This window comes from Pygocentrus nattereri, chromosome 2 (genome assembly GCF_015220715.1).
Source record: "Pygocentrus nattereri isolate fPygNat1 chromosome 2, fPygNat1.pri, whole genome shotgun sequence".
Taxonomy (NCBI): Eukaryota; Metazoa; Chordata; class Actinopteri; order Characiformes; family Serrasalmidae; genus Pygocentrus; species Pygocentrus nattereri.
In genome coordinates, this window is record NC_051212.1 from 35,785,172 (window position 1) to 35,805,374 (window position 20,203).

A 20,203-nucleotide genomic window follows, 5' to 3' on the forward strand; every position below is an offset into this window, starting at 1 on the left:
GTGTGGGAGGGTGGGTTTTAGACCCCAGGTACTATGTCATTTAGGGCCACCAAATGGCTCAGACCTTCATTTAGCAACAAATTTTACATTAGGAAATAGTTTTTATTGGCATTAAGCTAAAAACCAGTTTCAGTGTGACAGTTTGTGTATGCGCATACATGTCAGCATACATTTGATAGTCTTCACTTTTTTTCTTTGTGCTTAAAATATATTCACCGGCCACTTTATTAGGTACTGCCTATTTATTGCTAGTAAAAGGTTGGACCCCTTTTGCCTTCAGAACTGTCTTAATTCTTCGTGGCATATTGTCAACAAGGTGTTGGAAATGTTCCTCAGAGATGTTGGTTGGTTATTTGAGTTACTGTTGCCTTTCTATCATCTCTAACCAGTCTGCCCGTTCTTCTCTGACCTCTCACATCAACAAGGCATTTTCCTCCACACAACTGCCGCTCACTGGATATTTTCTCTTTTTTGGACCATTCTCTGTAAACCCTAGAGATGGTTGTGCATGAAAATCCCAGCAGATCAGCAGTTTCTGAAATACTCAGACCAGCCAGTCTGGCACCAACAACCACGCCACGTTCAAAGTCACTTAAATCACCTTTCTTCCCCCATTCTGATGCTCAGTCTGCACTTCAGCAAGTTGTCTTGACCACCTCTACATGCCTAAATGCACTGAGTTGCGGCCATGACCTGACTGGCTGATTAGCTATTTGTGTTAACAAGCAATTGAACCTAATAAAGTGACCGGTGAGTGTATATTCCAAATGCACTTTTCAAACAGATGTTTGCTAAATATTTTTGTTAAATATGTATTTTTAAATATCCATATTTATATTTGTTGTCATATTTTGTGTGTAGTTTTAACAAAAGTTGCAGATATAACTGAATATACATGAACTCCGTGAACAGTACTGACTTCTGTGTTTTGCATTGTACTTTGCATTAACCATGTATGTATGCAGTAACACAGCACAAAATATATTTAAAATAAAGATATCAAATCGTAACTGCATTTTCACAGTGTATTAATAACTAGCAAATTAAGATACTGGAATAAAATGTATTTCAAAAGGTATACAAACAGTATTAGAGTGCATTAGACAAATACTTTGGCTATTTTCACACATTTTCCTGTGTATTTTTGAATCCATTGAATCCATTTACATACATTTATTTTTCAGTGGTACATTTCTGGGTGAAATATTTCCCCACACGTTTTAAAATAAATGTCTTTTTAACATATATTTGGTTAATATGGCAATACATTTTGAAATAGGTTTTAATATTTGGAATGTATGTCGGCATAGATTGCAATTTATTTCAAATGCAATTCAAAAATATAAAACTATATGTCCAATTTTTTTTCCATCTGGGTCCAAATTAGGTGCAATATGTGTTTAACATGTAGAGAGCTCATCATATACTTATCATTTCAGATATTTCAGCAGCTTTAAAAGAGAGCATGTCAGTGTTTGTTCTGGATATTTTGTTTATTAATTTGTTTATTTTCACATATGCAAGAATAAAGACTATGAAATAGAGGGAGGTGTCGGAGGTTTAGGTGGGTGGGTGCACATCTATTATTGCTTTCAAGGTATGTAATTAAGGAAATAAAGGAAAATGTACAATTTTTATTATACAGTATTTGCAGTAAATACATGAGCACACTCTGTTGTAGATGAATAATAAAACATCACAGTATACAAAAGTATGATTGCTTTTCCATGGTTTGTGCTCGAGTGTAAGCTTGAAAATGTTTATGAGTGCTTAATGATGGAAAATTCAGCAGTTTGAATCATCTTATTGAAGGCCATAGTAACCTATAAGACTCAACTCTACCATTTATGCTAGATTATGGATAAATCTTGCCAGATTCCTCCTATTTGAAGCTTTTCAATCTCTCATTTTCTTGCTGAATGTTGACTCTCTGCTCTATTTCAAAACTTGCAAACACCAAAAAATGCATACTAGACTCACTAGCGACTAGCTAGTTTCTCTTGTTGCAGAAATGAGCGCTACAGTTTTCATTGTTCACGGCAACTGAGGTTTACAGGGTTTCCCTCCTGGCAAAACCACAAAGTGGCATGCAGTAATAAGGGAACCATAGAGGGTGTGCTGATGTATTATCTAGTAGTGTTCTTGTAAAAGTCATCCAAAGATGCCTTTTGACCATCACTAGAAAAAAAGTTTAATTAGTCCAAACAATATCCTCAAAAACTGTATACATTATCAACCAGCGGTCTCATATTCATTAACCAAAAAATGGCATCTTGACCAGCTTTCACCAGTATATAGTTAAGTATATATTTACTGGCTCTGAGCTGCTGCTGTCTACCACCTCCTTCTGGACATAATCCCTACTGCGTATTTGTAATGTACTCTACATGGCCAAAAGTATGTGTACATCTGGGCAGCATGCTTCTAGGCCGAGCATGTTTGACATCCCAATCCAAAACTATAGGCATTAATATGAAGCTGCCACCTCTTTGCATGTACAACAGCCTTCACTCCTCTGAAAAAGCTTTCCACGTGATTTTGCAGTCTGCCTGTGGATGTTGTACCCATTCGAAAGAGCATTTGTGAGGTCAGGCACTGATGTTGGGCGAGAAGGCCTGGCTCACAATTTATCTTTCAATTCCCAAAGGTTTTGAGTGTAATCAAGATCAGGGCTCTGAGCAGGACTTAATAAAAGCACTTACAGATGAATGGGGCAGATCTAGCAGGAAGTTTACAAACTGTCTTGTGGCACAGTTAGCATCTTATGACAAAATCACATTTAAAGTCACTGAGCTCTTCAGAATGACCCACTATGCTCTTAGTGTTAGTCTGTAGAGTATGCATGGCTATGTGCTTGATTTTAAACCTGTCAGCAATATGTTTGACTGAAACACCTGAATTAATTAGGAATGGTGTTCACTTACTGTTTGGCCATATAGTGTAACAATATTTAAGTTGTATGTTAACTATTCATTTCCTCAAACCAATTACGCATTAACCTTGGATCAAGAGACAAGAGACATTGGACCTCATACTAGGAAAATATATCAGAAATATGCTGTCCAGGGTCAGGGTCAGTGCTAAACTTTTCAAATGTAAACTCTCCGTCATGCTAATATTTGTTAGATAAAACAAAAAAAATAGTGAGGGCAAGAGAAGCCAAATTGCTGTGATGAGATAATAAACTTGAGCTTTTCTCCACCGCGAAAACTGCTGTCACTGACCATCTCCTTAAAGAAACAATTCTCTGAGGTCACTTTTTTGGAGGCTTCGAAAGAGGCGTCACCATCCTCTCCAAGCAATACACGTGAAGCACATGGTGCATTTGAAAGCCACATCAAGGCTGCATTTCAGGCCAGGAAAACCACACACACAGAGAGCACCACAGCAACGACGGCCACGCCACACAGCAGAAGCACCACAAACATCTGGCTGCGGTCACAAAAGCTCCCAGACACGTCTTCATCAACAGACAGGAGAGCTAGTGACGCACTGTCAGCACTAACTGGATCAGCATACTGAGGTCCTCTTGCTTCCACTGTCCAGCGCAGCACGTTGACCTTCATCTCCATGTCCTCCAGAGTGCAGTCCACTTGCGCAATCTCCTGCTCCAGCTGGCTCTGGTCCAGGCCCTCCATGCTGGCTGTCTGTACGTCACTGTGCTCTTGCAGGTCAGGCATGCTCAGGGCACGGGCTGCTACTTCTGTGGCACCTCCTGCATATCACAGTCAATCAGTCAATCAGTGCAATTGCAGCTTATAATATAAACTTTACCAAATATCTTGACGAAAGTAGAAAAAAAGGCATGAAACCACATTCTTTGCACTAGAATAAAAATAAATGTTGAATGTCTGTGTTGTATATGTTTTATATATAAAGAATAATTTGGCTACAAATCAAATTTACATATTTACATCAATGCAAATGATCAGCCGAGACATGTTTGGTGTCCAAAGTTTGTTCCTTTAGTTTTGAGCTTCAGCTACAAGAATAACGTAGCTAACAAGTAATTGAAGCTAAGGTGCACCAATTAACTCCTAAGAATGTAAATGACATGCCTAAATCAGTGCACACTGGCCTGAAACTGAGGTCAGTTGCTAAGAAACATTAAGTAGACTAGCTTATGTTGCTTCTGTTTCTTTTCTCAGCAGGTAGCACTGGTATTTTAAAAGTTGCAAGTGTTAATTTCTTTTAGCACTAAGATCAACTACATAAAACTCTTCTAAAAGGTATTAATCTCAATAAGTGGTAAAGTTAATTGTTATTTAATATGTTTATTTATTTTATTTTATCAGTCAATTTTTAAATAGATAAGAGCTGCCACTTCTTCATCATGCAAATTGTAAAGTCTTAATTCAGAAAACATTTTATATCTGACATCATAGCCCCAAACTAAACATTTGGGGCACAAGACTCCTTGTGTACAAACATCAGGATTTGTTAGAAAGTGTGAGAACTGCCTAATGGACTACAACAGCCAGAAATATTACACCATTATTAGGCCACACCCCTGCATTTTAGAGCAGGAAGTGAGCATCCCATGAGCAGTTAGATCCCACTGTTTTAAAGTAAATGCATCCCCCAAGGTCTGAAAATCAGTGCCAGTACCATTGTCAGTACCAAACAATAATCACCAAAATATTTGGTAAATTTTTGGAGGCATTATTACTGTGTTGGTAGTAATATTTTATTAAACGTTTTAATAAAATATACTTGATCAAGGCATAGGGTCAGTTAAAGCTGAAGCTCAAAATTTGCTTTCAACTCTGACTTTGAACTGCTTCAGTAGAATGATTCATATAGCATAATCCTAATGAAAGAGTAGGGGTCCATTTCAATCACTGCCATGGCCATAATTCAGGATTCAGGATGAGTCTTGTCACTGTCATTATCTATGCAACATACTTTTCGCATTTGTTAGGTACTCTAAACTAAAGAAGAAAATTTAGGACACTAATTATGTTTTGGCTTGTTAACTATATTTTGGGTGAGTGGACATTTGTGTAAATGAAATATTTCAACTATTCCTCTAAAGTTACACGATGTAAGCTTTAAGGATTTGGAGACCTCACTGGTGGAAATGTATAATTGCACATCACACGCAGAAGAATATTTCATAACATCAGTTGTGCTTCTGACGCTTTCCCTGAGCAGATGTTGAAAGACTATTCAGGGACAACTCAGTCAAAACTTGGTGTAGGACATCGTCTGAGGATGTAATTGAATTATCTACTATTGTAATCATATCTTCATCATTATAACACTGACTTTCCAGTTGAGATCTAAACATCGAGCTGGGGCTTCTTTCTGAGACTGCATGAGATGTTAATGCATAAATACTGACGACGTGGTCATAAAAACTCCAGCGATTCTTGACATGATGTGTCTGACTTTTAAATTATTATTTTAGACTAAACAGGGTGACTTACAGCAGCACATTCACACCATATTTTGTTGTGTTTTTACCTTATCACTCAGTAATGCTACGTTTTGCTGTTTTAACTTTAATTTTAACAAAAAAAAATCTTACATAGTACAGCTTTAAAGTTTTCACAATGCAGTGGACAGAAGAAATTAAGACTTAATGGTTGATAGGCCATTACAAATGCCCTTATATAATCAGAGAGTGTGTTTTGGATTAGGTGAGAATTGGGCCAGTCATACTGAGTCACACATCAGGAACTGATCTGAGAATATAAAGGTTGGAAATCATGGCACCATCACAGAGATGCACAGCCATGTGCTCACCCTGCATGCCGGTCTGCACCATAGCACTGTTTTTGGCCACTGAGAAACAGTTGCCGATGTGGTAGACCTTGCACATGTCTGCATGAAAGAGCTCCAGGCAGGAGGAGAAGGCCACCCACTGCAGCTCTGTCTCTTTCCTGTCCTCCTCAGACAGAGCTTTGTCCCGGAGTCGCGCAGTTAGATGGTTGCGGCAGGACAGTGCGAGTTTCTGAGCTCGCTCTCTGGTTTGACGGAGCTCCTGCCGCAGACTTGCACTGTCCGTAGAGCTGCCGATGCAGGAAGCCAGGTGCCGGTAACATGCCACCACCTATATAATCAGAGAAGAAACAGAACATAAATGTACACGTTCATGATCTTGCTCAACTACAGTCTGATGTAGTATACACACAGATTGTCATGGGAACAAAAGTAATTGTATTCATATTCTCATTCATATTAATCAAAATCTCAGTTTCTTCTCAAAGGGCCCATATCCTACATTTTCTTGTATTTTGTCTTTTTGTTCTTCAGTCCACTTATAATATTTGTTTGGTTTTATGTTCCAAACAAATTATGATTAATTTTTAAATCATCATTTTTCAACCTCTCTTTATGGTATACGTCCACTAATACAGCACTGAAGAGCTTGTGGGGTCCTGACTATTAAAGAACAGAGTAAATAGGGTATCAAAGTATGCAGCGAAAGAGATGGACTACAATCAGTAATTGTAGAAATAACAAGTGCACCTATGTGGTAAGCAGAGCTGATAAAATGGACAATGAATGTAGGTGTTCTCTGTAAAGTGCTCAGTGAATGTATATGACATCATCTTAAGCATGCTTTATCGATTTCAAAAAGTGAGGAAATTCATGTTTTCTATGCTAGGAGCCCTTTAAGGCTGATCAAAGAGTGGGGTACTGCGAATCTGATATTTGAGAATTTATGAGTCCATCCATTCACAATGAGCCTTTCACAATGGTTAGAGCACTGAAAAAAAGAGATGCATTTACTTCATTCAAATGTGTATATCATTTCCATATGGATAAAATCGAATGCATCATCACAATTTGGTCTTGTAGTTTACTTACATTTGGCAACAAATGTGTTAAAATAGCATATTTTATACAAGTGGGAGCGATGTACACATTTGACTCAAGCAAAATTGAATGCATATCCTTTTTCAGAATGGTTGTCAGTTAGTCAAACATGAGTTTGGCTTTGCACGGCAGACCACTGTGTGCAACAAATATTACTGATAAGCTACTTGTCCTAAGAGGTCTATTTCAGGATAAGTATTATTGTTTCATGCTTTAACCCAGCACTCCAAATGTCATGTTTTGTTGAAAATAAGTTAAGAGATCATCTACAGGGAACAACATAATATGGGATTTTTTTTCACTTTTTAGTGCAGTTTGCTGAATTTAACAGATTGGAAAAGTTAAACCTGACCCATAAAATATGCTATAAATTTTGTTTTATGTTTAGCAAACAACAACAACAAAAAAAACATTTAGCAAATCATTGAAAAATTTACATTGAAATTAAACGCATTCTGAATGTCTGTCTGTCTGTCTGTTTATTTATTGATCTCTCTACTCTCTATCAGTCTTCCTGCTGGATCTCAACTCATAGATCTGTTTGCTGAATTCAGAGTGCTTCCACTTGTAAGTTACAATGGAAGTAATCATGCAGTGGACCATAGTACATCCCCACACAGAGATAGTGCTTTTTTACCCTTAGGCTGGGACACGTGCCATTTCAAGATGCTTTCATGTTAACAGTGTTGCACTCAAAGAATTGAGGACACAGCACAACTAAATCCTCAGATCTTAAGCAAAAATCAGCTCGCCATCATAGTTAAATTTCATGCAAGTTTACACAAACCTTCTGTCAACCTAAAATATAACAAGCTTCCAAGTGTTCACATATCCTTGTTGTGCAAAAAACTTGTATCTCCATTTTTGTGGTTTTCACTTTGTAATATTTGAAAACTCTATTCTATTAAATTCTATTAAAATGTAATGCTGACTGGGTCAATTGAAAGGGTCCAAAGTTACTTAAATTTGGTTACATTAACTTTTACATTAACTACATTAACATACAATTGTCTTTTCTGGAATTCTGTGAAGCTGACAAACACCCGTAGTAAAAAGCGCTATACAAATAAATCTGATTTGATGATTTGATTAACTTCCATTACAAATCAAGCACATCATCATTTTGTAGATACAATATGTTGTTCAGAGAGTGACCATATGTATGAATAGACTCCTATTCTTTAACATACATAGCTTTGTGTTTCATTTTTTCCCAAATAGATTATATGCAAAGTTAACTAATCAGAAATGTAGTCTTTGCAGTCTTCATTCCTGTATTAATCCTAACCCACGTTAGTGTGTACTTATGTAACTTATGTAACACAATTTAGCAAATTACTAGTTTGATCACAAACCAAATGAAACTCACCTTTGTGAGGGAGTCCACCATGGTTTGTCCCTCTTGCAGGGGATGTGCAGACGTTCCATCAGCAACCTTCGCATTAGAGAGTGGCATGAGACTATTTGTTCCGGTGGACAGGGTCGTACCCCCGTCCTGCTATGTGAAAAGGTGAAAGTCTCACCCAGCTTGAATTCAACTTTCCGGCTTCACCTCCTCCTGCTTTTTTGGAGGCCAGGTAGGACCATAGTCGTCCTTATCATCCCGAACTTAACTAGCAAAAAGATGCTGCTTGAAGTTCATGGTACTGAAAACCACTTAAAAAAGAAAATATCATCCAGAATTCCTGTGTGGAAAAAAGTTTTTAAAAAAATGACAAAAAAGTGTCCAAACAGCTCAACAGAAAAGGAGGAGAAAAGGAAGAGGGATTGCAGTGGCTAAGTCGCGAGCAGGGTTGTATTAATCCAGCAGTTGCCCCCTGTGTCCTGACATAGGCCAGCTAGGGTGGCTAAGCTCATTATCTGCTGCTGAGATTTAAAGCGATGCTGGAACATGAGAACACACCACCTCCTCAGTTCCATAAACAACCCCCTCTATCAATGCCTGCCTATTCCACTCTCCCTTTCTCCCTCTTTCCCCCTTTCTCTCTCTATTTTGAGTAAAATGCAGCAGGGTGGGGGTCTTTTCTTTGCTACTATTGCTGGTACACTGGTATGTCCAGCTCAAGGGTGATGTCATCTCATATCTCCTATAAGTCTCCTAAAATGCATCAATTGATAGCATCTGCCTGCCTCATAAAACATACCTGTTCATAAACATGATGTTTAATAAACAGTTATACTAATGAGATATTAGTTATAATGTGTAGTGAAAAGTAGTCCAGACCAGTGGTATTCAGATAAAACTCGTGAAGGTAGTTACATCAGGTTTCTTCTACGTGAGTAGATTCATTTGAATTGATTTAATTTTCCTCTTTTGTCCAGTGCCATGGACAATGACATGCCAGAAAAACGTACAGTTCTCTTTTCATGTAGCAAATAAAATCTGTAAAATGATGTGAAATTATTTGCTTTCTGATCTGATATCTAGCCCTGATCTTTTCTGATGAGCTGCCTTCAGCTACATCCTTTACATAAATGTATATAATTGGACAAATAGCAGCACAGGACTGTTTCAAAAGCCATACTGATTCATGTTAATGTTAACCACAGGAATGCAACCATTCCAACCCGCAAAAATTAATTGGCTTTACCACATATTTATTCATTTATTTATTTGGTCTGCTAAAATACTTTGCTGGGCCCACATCCAGCTCAAGGGTGATGTCATCTCATATTTCCTATAAGTCCTATAAGACTCCTATAAGTCTCCACAAGATGAGATGATGTCCGCAAGTTTATGGGCCAACTATATTTGCACATACGTAGGACTTTGCGTTCACGTTAGCAGGCCACCGATCATTTGCAGTGGGAGCTGGTGATTGTAGCTGCAATCTAGCCAGAAGCGACAAGCTGCAAATCGAGCTGAAATTTTCTCTATAAAAAAATTGACGACAAATCAAATTTATGACCTTAAATGTAGTTGATCATCCAAGACAAGTTTGCTGTCTAAATTCTTGAGTTTAAAACAGGAGCTGCTAGGCTAACAGTGTTAACAAACAGAGAATCCTGCTCAATACAAATATGCCATACCTAATTATAATGTGTTCTTCATTTGTGCATATTGTAATGTTATTTTTGTAGTTTTTAACAAATTAATGCATTCTGCCCAGGTAACCGGCTTTACATCTAAAATTCTCACGTCTAAGACTGCTGCAGTCCTGTATAACGTGACTGAATAGAAGTGGACTATCCTCCTGTAACCTTACTGTAACATGTGTGTTGACTTTTATTAGGAAACACAACAGAACGATCTTCACGCTTAATGATAGCGGGATTAGTGCTTTCACATGAACTTGAACTGAAGTGACCTGAAAAGAGTGTCCTTTGTTCATTTTGACTCTTTTTCTATTGAGCTGTCCTGCAGCGTTGACTAATGGGCTGTCTCCTTTCAAAAGACGTTCTGAGGTTTTCATCACGACAACTATGAATGCCCTTTGAGAGCTTTTAAAGAGTCATTCATATGTACTGCACATCAGTAGTTATTTAATACAAACATGTACTCTGTGTTTATCATTAACCAAAAGAAAATATCAAAGGCCCTTATTTTCTGTAATGCTGAGCATATATTTCATGGTTTAATTGTCCTCATGATTAGAATTGGTATATAATACATACTGCTATAAAAAGACTGAACTATTTGATCTCTAATTTAAGCTAAATTAGTCACACAAATAGGCTAAGTATAATTAAAAACAAACTTCTCCCTGTCCTTTATGAAGGTCTGTCCGTTTGCTATTGTGAATCAATATATCAATATGTTGATTCAGATACATCACATTAGTTCTTGTTCATCCTACATAAAACATAACAGGCAGGTTAAGGCTGAGTGACCTCTGTGTCAGGACAAATCCGATTACATGCAGGTCTAAATAATCCCTGAAATATAGCTGCGGGATTGCCCTGGATATTGCATGTGAACCACTTCCTTAGTGAAGTGTATTTTTTATATACATACATACATATATATACATATATATATATATATATATATATATATATATATATATATATATATATATATATAAGGTATATAATAATAACGTATATTTTATATATATGTATATAATCATTATATACATTGTTGGAAGTGGGATTTACTCATATATGAAATATCAGTGCTATTTTATAATTAATCTTTTAAAATCTTTTAATTATTTAAAAAATAATCTTTAATAGAGAAGTTAATGTGTTTTGCATTATATAAGCTGTTATTTGTTTCAAACCACTGACTACACCCCTTGTATTGACGCTCTTTATCCATTTTTATCAACTCCACTTACCATATATGAGCACGTTGGAGGTCTACAGTTAGAATATGGTCCATCCGTTTCTCTGTATATTTTGTTAGCTTCTTCAATGGTCGGGACCGCCACAAGACCACAGCGGAGCAGGGATTATTTGAGTGGTGGATCATTTTTAGCATTGCAGTGACACTGACATGATGGTGGTGTGTTAGTGTGTGTTGTGCTGGTATGAGTGGATCAGATACAGCAGTGCTGCTTGAGTTTTTAAACACATCAGTATCACTGCTGGACTGAGAATAGCCCACTAAACATACATATCCAGCCAACAGCATCATTGGGGCAGCGTCCTGTGACCACTGATAAAAGACTAGAGAATGACCAACACAAACTGTGCAGCATCAGATGAGCTACTATGTCTGACTTTACATCTACAAAGTGAACCAATAAGATCGATGTCTCTCATGAAGTGGACAGTGAGTGGACACAGTGTTTAAAAACTCCAGCAGCACTGCTGTGTGTGATCCACTCGTACCAGCAAAACACACATTAACATGCCACCACCATGTCATGGTCACTACAATACTGAGAATGATTCATCACCCAAACAGTACCTGCTCTGTGGTGGTCCTGACCATTGAAGAACAGGGTGAAAGCAGGATAACTAAGTATGCAGAGAAAGGTTGTGAGGGCTGCAGGAGGAGTTCCACTGTCACCTCTCGACTAAACGTTGGCATTGTGTGAAGCAAGTTAAGGAGAATCTGCAGATTTTTAAAATAACAATAGATCACTTTTATCAACACATTTCAGTGATCCATTATGTTGATTGAGAGAAAGAATGTTAAATAAACTGACAAAAATTTAAATAAGTTTGTTTCTCCTGCTACACACACATCACTGCCTGCCAGCCTTTTGTGCAACATAATCATGAATCCCCTGAATCTCACACACTACACCTTTAATATCAACATGATTGAGCTTGAACAGAAAGTTGATGATAAACTAGCCTCATCAGTTTTGTTTGTTGAGAGCTGATCTGTGATACTGTGTGTTTGTGCTAGCATGACTAGGATGCCAGTAAGTTGTATAAGATGAAAAAAAGTGCAGGCGCCCTCTAGAACAGAAACTAAAACGTGGCTTTTTTTTCACTGAATAAACATTGCACAAGAATAAACACCCACTGCACAGTTACCTTATTTCAAAAAAGTTTGAAAAGAGATTCTTCATAAATCTTGTATTAGTGATACATATTAAAAGCATTTAAAACATATTATGCCCTGCATAATGCCATATATTTGATGACATACTGTCAGATGCAAAAGTTTTGGCACCCCAAGCACACTGAACACCCTGGTGAAAATACACACCCTGAGGACAGAGTGAATGCACACCAATATGCAAAAGTTTGGACACACCTGGTCAAATGCCTTGTTTAGTTGATTTTCTAAGCAAATACAAGTTACACATCCTCAACACATTTCTACCCATTTTATGAATTTAAAATACTGGAAAAAAAAACACTTAAAATGTGACTTGTGCATAAGATGTGACTTGACAGCTGAATGTTTTAATTTTTCCAATTTGTTAAACTCAGCAAATAAATACAAGTTTTGCATTAAAATGTGGAGAGGTGTGTTCTCTGTAGAGCAGTGGCCATGAACCCACTGGAGATCTATTTTCCAACAGACTTTAGCAGACCCCGGACTGTTGATCAACTGAAGTTGTACATCAAGCAAGACTGGGAAAGAATTCCACCTACAAAGCTTCAACAATTAGTGTCCTCAGTTCCCAAACGCTTATTGAGTGTTGTTAAAAGGAAAGGTGATGTAACACAGTGGTTAACATGCCCCTGTCCAACTTCTTTGGAACGTGTTGCAGGCATCAAATTCAAAATGAGTGAATATTTGCAAAAAACAATAAAGTTTATCCATTTGAACATTAAATATCTTGTCTTTGTAGTGTATTCAATTGAATATAGGTTGAGAAGGATTTGCAAATCATCGTATTCTGTTTTTATGTTTTACACAACGTCCCAACTTCATTGGAATTGGGGTTGTATATACTCTAGATTCTCAGCATGCAAAAGAAAAAAAATTACAGTGATAAGTCATAATACGCTTTTCTGAGTATATTGTGGATATCATCTACTTAAAAATACTCCAGAACTGCATACTTGATTCCAACGAGAGTAGAATTAGTCCTGGTTAAATTGATTTGGTGCAGTGAAATGTTGGAAAAATTGAATGGATTGTGATATTACATTTTTGCCATATCGCTCACCACTAAAAGCATTTCTTTAAAGAATCTTTTACAATCAATTACTCACTGCCATGCAGTTTTCAATATTTTTACACTCTTTTATTGAATGTAAAATGTAAGGTTGTAACTTTCTAACCCTGAGTTTAAAAGTTACCTTCATCACACCAGTAAAAGAAAACCAAACCAATACAAGTGCATTTATGTCCATAATCAATATGACAATCAATAGTTTTTATTTTCACATCTCAGTCATGTTAAAAGTTAATTATTACAGTATTTGGAGTAGTTGAACACTTGATTTCTCTGTCAGGCCGATTGCTTCACTGGTGCACTGGTTAAAAAGACAGAATAACAAGAAGAGCTTACCAGAGACAGACAGTAGTTTTTAACCTCATAATGCATAAAATAAACAGAACTTACTATGGCAACCCAGGCCTTTAGCATGGGTTTTCTGTCTCACTTTGATGTCGCATGAAATCCTTCTTCCACTCTTCTTTCTAATTAGAAAATAATGCAACTTGTGTGTATGCTTATGCCAATAGACAAGCAACAAGACCTAATAAATAAATTTGCTTACAGTCACTACCACTGCTGGGAGTGTGAGCTAAAGTTACCATTATCATTTAGAGAGATAATTTACATATATCAGTCTTAAAAGTGCAGTAACTAAAACAGCCTATTGAACTCTAAAGGATACAGAGTGATTGAAAAATGATTATGTAAAAATGAGTTAAGAATTAAGTCATGAGTGGACCTCAGAGGAAAAATTTAATTTAAGAAAAATATAGGATATGGGCCTTTTTAAACTAGGTGGTAAAAACTGCAGGTGCCATTTTACACATCATCATCTGTGGAAATGAATTGAAAAAGGTTCTGTTCTGGGTATTTTTTTTTATTTAAAATGGCAAAACATACCTCTTCAGGGGTCATGCCTTCAAAAATGGATTTTTTGATGCCTTCATTCTTATTAGTTAAAGCGTGGAAATGGTCAAAGAGAAGTGGAGGAGTTGGAGTTTTCTTTTCAAAGTAAATTCATATTTCAAAATAACAAAAAAAGCACAAGTTTATACATTATTTTCCTGCTTAATTCCAGCATAGAACAAAGTATATCTCATCAAAACCAATGTTGTTAAAAACCACCAATGTATCATAGAGATATAATCAGAACAATTACATTTTTACTATACTTTTGTACTACAGATTACTTTTTTTTATACTTTACTACTATACATGTACAGAAGTATCTATAAATAAAGAGGTAAATCTAATAGAACTCCAAACCTAAAACTAAATGTATACATATCACTGGCCTCTAGATTTTATAAAGCTCTTACCGGCTTCTTATCTGCAAGTGCTGGCAGCACCAGAGCAGCACACAAGATACCAAGAAGCAGCAGAGCTCTCATGGTGGCTGAATGTGTTTTGGCTTCACTGTCTGTTTGTGGACAGCTTCTAGAGAAGAACGTATTAAAAACTGGTCAAGGAGGAGCTATTCATGAGCCAGCGGTCACTCAACCTGCCCTTCACAAACCAGGCTGTTTATTGGCTCTTTTCTTGGAAGGGGGTGAGGGGTTAGTTGGTCCAACTCAAACACTACATTACAAAATCTTCTAGCAGGTTTTCTGTGGACAAATCTGCTCTTCAACTACCTGCATATAATGACAGGGAGGCAAAAAAAGGCAAGCAAAACAAATCAAAAACTACCCATGTGTGACATGCATTTCTCCTCTTGAATTTTAATCAAAACTCAAATGGGAAAAAATCCAGAACATCACTGAAAACAAACTGAATTCATACGTGTTCTGTAATGGTTCCATGTCAAAGGTATGCACAGGATTTTGCAGTATTAAATCTAGATATTGTGGTAACATTGATCAGGCACCCTGCCTTTACAGATTGGGGGAAATCAAGACACCTGATACACACATAGACACATAGATACACACACACACGCATGCACACCTACATACAAACATACATACACGCATGCATACATACACACCTACATTCACACATACATACAAACATACATACACCCATGCATACATACACCCATGCATACATACAGGTACACATGTATACCTACATACACATACACACCTATATACACACTTACATACAGGTACACATGCATACCTATATACACATACACACCTACATCAAGATGGCCATTAAGTATAAGTAAGTTGGTTGCATTTTCTACTTCTAATGGTCAAAGTAATCAGAAACACATTCAGTGATATTGGCTCTGGACTCTGGGATGGTCAGTCTATTGTTCTGAAAACACCAGAAAGGATGGACAGAAACACTTGTGGATCTGAAGGAAGAGTGGAGCTTGATTTTTTCCTCTCTCTCATAGATGGAAGCTTTAAATACTGTCTATCTGATGGTGACAAAGGTCTACCAGGTGTTGTTGTTGTTGCACGGTTATTAGCAGTCCTGTACACTTTCTCTGCATCTTTTAATAACTGCAGTTTTCCGCACTTATTTCTCCTTTCTTTTGACCAGTAAACTAAGCTTGTGATAAGGGATAGCACAGCTGATCTTGTATCCTCCACTCACTTTAAGGAATAATGGAATAACTTCCATCCTTTGTTTCTATGCCTAACAGTTATAGAATCTGTGGTTAGAACACATCAGCATCCACTTCAGGCTCTAATTGACTAAATGAGCTGAAAGTTCATTCCAAATAGGTCTGTTTACTGTCTTACTGAGGGAAAGCAAGCAGATGGCTGTGCGTCAAACCCCTGGTTCCCTACATATTGTATTTATTAAGGAGTGCTCAAAAGTGAGGAGTGCTCAACCTAGTTTAGACTGATGATATACTGATCCACCAGAGTACATTTTAAATGAAGTTAAACAAAGGGAAAAGATGACAGAAAAAAAGAAATTCTGTCACAAGATAGTGTTGACCAACACTGAAAGTGTTGAGCTAAGAGGCGACAGCTGCTAAAAGTGGAAAGAAAACAGAAGGATGAAATTCTGTCTGGAAATACAGGAACTGCTGAGGGAGAAAGCAACTCTCAGCAATCACATCACACGCAATAAGGGCTACCAAACATCTGGAGAGTAAGTGAAAAGATCAAGCTGACCACGTTTCTCACATTTCACAGTACTGTCCTAAAAATCATGGCTCTGTCCTGCATCCCTCACAAACAATTTTTTTTTTAAATGAAAGCAGTACAAAGACAAGATATTTAATGTTTTATCTTGTTAACTTCATCATTTTTTGTAAATATAAGCTAATTTTGAAACTGATGCCTGCAAATTTTCCAAAAAAGTTTGGATGGGGCAGTTTAAAAGTAGGAACAATTTTAAATGTTTACATTTTTTTTTAAAAGAGGTGATGTAATCGTGCTTGGCTATAAAAGGAGCATTCAAGGCCTCGTCCTTTATGAGCGCGGATGGGTTGAAACTCACCACTTTACCAAAAATGCATTAGCAATATCAAAAACAGCTTTTGCTAGAATTTTGAAAGACGCAGAGAATGTCATATCCAACTTTAGTATGGGGGAGGGGCAATTATGCATGGATTTAATCAAGGTTAGAGCTGAGAGTGGTTCTGTGTATGTGTTCTGTATTTTTCGTCAAACTTGAACTTGTTCTTTGATCAGGGGCGGGGCTTCGGGGGGGGCTGGGAGGACGGTACGCCCCCGGCCCGGGCCTAGAGGGGGCCCGGATGGGAGAGAGGATAAGATTTCTAGTAGCCTGAATGCATAGCCTGAAGGTAGCACAGCCTACCTTATATCACCCATCATTCAAGTTTTACACGGGGCTTTTAAAGGTTGCCACAGTCAGAACTGAGTCATGGTTTCTAAAAACATTACAAGACCGACTGACTTTAGTGATGTAGCAGGTGTAAAATATTTAATAAAATGTTGTTCTGCATGACTGGCTTTATTTTCATTTTTACATTTGGATCGCCGATAAGGGAAGCTTGTAAGCCCCGCTGTTGCGGGCATGTGTATGTTGTAAAATGATGTTATGATGAGCTTTATTAATTTATAAAGGGTATAAAGAGCCCGGTCATTTGCTCCGCCCCCCAGCCCAGCTCTGATTTGTTCCGCTACTGGCCCAGATGTTTACCCTACATGTCATGGGTATATTAACAAATAGTAAGTCCTGTATTCCATGTTTACAGTTTAACTTTTCAGTGTCTAACCACCCGGTTGTGGTATCATTGGTAATAAAGGCCATAAAAGGCTTCAACTGAGCAGCCAAGAAGTACAGCTTCAGATCAGGGAGAGGCAACAATCTGCTCAACTCAATCTCAACAATCTGCTCAACTCAATCTCAACAGTCTGTTCAACTCAATCTCAACAGTCTGTTCAACTCAATCTCAACAGTCTGCTCAACTCAATCTCAACAATCTGCTCAACTCAATCTCAACAGTCTGTTCAACTCAATCTCAACAGTCTGTTCAACTCAATCTCAACAGTCTGTTCAACTCAATCTCAACAGTCTGCTCAACTCAATCTCAACAATCTGTTCAACTCAATCTCAACAGTCTGTTCAACTCAATCTCAACAGTCTGTTCAACTCAATCTCAACAATCTGCTCAACTCAATCTCAACAATCTGCTCAACTCAATCTCAACAATCTGCTCAACTCAATCTCAACAATCTGCTCAACTCAATCTCAATAATCTGTTCAACTCAATCTCAACAGTCTGTTCAACTCAATCTCAACAATCTGCTCAACTCAATCTCAACAATCTGCTCAACTCAATCCTGAATTTGATAGGTTTTGTATTTCTGAGCAAGGAAGGATCCATGCTTATCACTAAAGAATTTTTGGGCTGTGCAAAACAGAAGGTTAAAATATATTATTTATAGTATATATTATTGTTATTATAATTAAAATTGTTATTATTATTATACATTATATGAACCTTAAATATGATGCACTTTCACTTTTATAGTAAAAATAATCACAGTGTATCTATCAGTGTTGGGCAGTACTGAACTATGTCTAATAAAACTATATAACTACATTTAAACTACTTAACTACACCTTGCAGTAGCTGGCTGGTAGTTATCTTTTATTTTTTATATTGGTTTTTGTATTGTTTTGAACATTGCGAAAACAGCAGCTAAATATGATGACATCGAACTCCACATCGCCCTGCTTCATCTGCTAATCTCTCACGGCTGATCTTAGCTTCCTTTTGGAATTTCCGTTCCACCTTAAATAGCGCCGCACTTACACACATGCGCCTGAACACGCGCTTGAATGTAAGCGCTGGCTACATTATTTAAGGTGGAACGGGAAATAAGAATAGATAAAGCTTCAATGAACTTCTCAGTCTCTCCTCACCGCACTTGCTACACTTAGCAGGCCGCTGCTGTGCGATTTAAGGCGGTGTTCTGCCTTTTGTTCCGAGGCCTATCACAGCGACACGGACAGCGCTTCTCAGCAGGCTTTCCTCCCACAGACCGCCGGTCCTGACAGCCTAACCTGCACGTTTCCTCTAACATAGATCTGTGCTGCACGGATTCTCATAAATACGGATCAAAGCGCGTCTCGTATCAAGTCGATACGGAACACGTGCTTTAGTCTAGAGTTAAGGGGCGGTTCCGTATTATCAGTTGATTCTCACGCAGAGATGACTTACTTAAACATCAAATATACACGATCGCCTTTCTATTCCAACAGAAGAGGCAAAGCAGGTAAAGGTGCAGTCCACGTTTAGCTGTTGTGACTGCTGGAATAGCAGCAGGTCCCTCTCTGACGTGTCCTCTGTCGCCCCCTTCAGGACTGAGTGTTGTAACGGCCACAGTGAAGGAGGATGGACTGGTGGGTTTGTACAGAGGATCCGAGCGTTTGCGGCGGTTTCTGTGGTAAAGCTCGTATCAGATTTCCAAACTGTGTTAGCACCAGGATAACGGCGCAGGGCGTTTCCACACTGGGAACCGTGGACGTTTGAAACTTGTAAAGCATTCAAGTAAAACATTGCTGGCTTTGTTTGCTGCAGTTTTACAGCAAATTCTTCTGTAAGCCCTTCAGCCCCCCTGAGCAGTGTGAGATCTTGCTGGTGTGGCTCATCCGTCTCGAAAAGGAACACGATACTTTCTTGATAGCTAACAGCGCCCCCTCTTGGAGAAACCTCAGAGGGACGCGACGCTCAGACAGCTGGTTAGAGCTGATTTCTGAGTTATAGAAATCAATAATTTGTTTATACTTTATAATCTGATTCATACTTTGTCATCAAGAAAACTATTTATTTATGCGTGGGTGTTTTGAAATACTGCTTTTTAATGGCTTTTCTTATCGGATCTTTGAAATGAAATAACTTTAAAATTTGCGTTGCAATGTTAGAACTGATGTTATTATATATAAATCTACACACAACACATGGTGTAAGACAGGTGTTTTTGTGCTGGCTATTACACCACTCTGCTAAAAATGTGTTTAGTGTTAACTTTAAGTGTTAACTGGGAGCAAGAATGCGCTAGACCTGTAGCGCCACGGTAACCACGGCAACCAACAGCGAGCATAGAGTGACGTCATGTCTGGAACGCGACCACGGTAACCATGCCAGCCAGCAGCATATCGTCATTGTGACATCACGTCCATTACAGACATGAAACGCGCGCTAGTAGTGCAGATTTGTGCTGTAGCGTTAGAGTGATAGCCGCTAAAGGGAGGTACTCGAAGTGGAAGTTGAACGTCATTTCTCGAGTGAATTCAAACGTCACTTCTTTTCTGTGTAGTTGGAATAGTCTTATTTAAAAGAAAATGGACGACAAGAGCGAGGACAGTCCTGCTGTCTGCCAGCAGAAAACTGCCCATTGTGCAGGGGTAGAAGATACCTACCCTGATGACCACCAGAGGATTCTTGCTTTCAGGAAGAGCGCTGTCCATTGTCCGTGCACAGA

The 20,203-nt window shown here is 38.0% G+C and overlaps 1 protein-coding gene and 1 long non-coding RNA gene across 3 annotated transcripts; both read right to left on the reverse strand.

The window, feature by feature from the left end:
• Window positions 1–688: 688 nt before the first annotated feature.
• On the reverse strand, window positions 689–9,247 carry LOC108440646 (regulator of G protein signaling 9 binding protein). Its single transcript, XM_017719613.2, has 3 exons — window positions 8,195–9,247; window positions 5,749–6,055; window positions 689–3,715 (listed from the first exon to the last, which is right to left on the reverse strand). Exons 1-3 carry the CDS (start codon window positions 8,279–8,281, stop codon window positions 3,351–3,353), a joined length of 759 nt encoding a protein of 252 aa, XP_017575102.1. The 5' UTR covers window positions 8,282–9,247; the 3' UTR covers window positions 689–3,350.
• A 4,271-nt stretch (window positions 9,248–13,518) lies between these two features.
• Window positions 13,519–20,160, reverse strand: LOC108440661. Of its 2 annotated transcripts, none has more exons than XR_001858868.2 (5): window positions 20,142–20,160; window positions 14,660–14,777; window positions 14,241–14,342; window positions 13,746–13,822; window positions 13,519–13,656 (listed from the first exon to the last, which is right to left on the reverse strand). It is a non-coding gene; the product is annotated as an uncharacterized LOC108440661 (long non-coding RNA). The 2 variants fall into 2 exon arrangements; XR_001858869.2 differs by lacking the exon at window positions 20,142–20,160 and adding an exon at window positions 18,940–18,958.
• Window positions 20,161–20,203: the final 43 nt, after the last annotated feature.

Coding starts and splice junctions, on each gene's coding strand:
- LOC108440646 (XM_017719613.2), bottom strand. CDS start 8,281: ATGCCACTCTCTAATGCGAAGGTTGCTGATGGAACGTCTGCACATCCC. Junction 6,056..8,194: donor TGGTGGACTCCCTCACAAAG/GTGAGTTTCATT, acceptor CTGATTATATAG/GTGGTGGCATGTTACCGGCA. Junction 3,716..5,748: donor GGTGCAGACCGGCATGCAGG/GTGAGCACATGG, acceptor TGTGATATGCAG/GAGGTGCCACAGAAGTAGCA.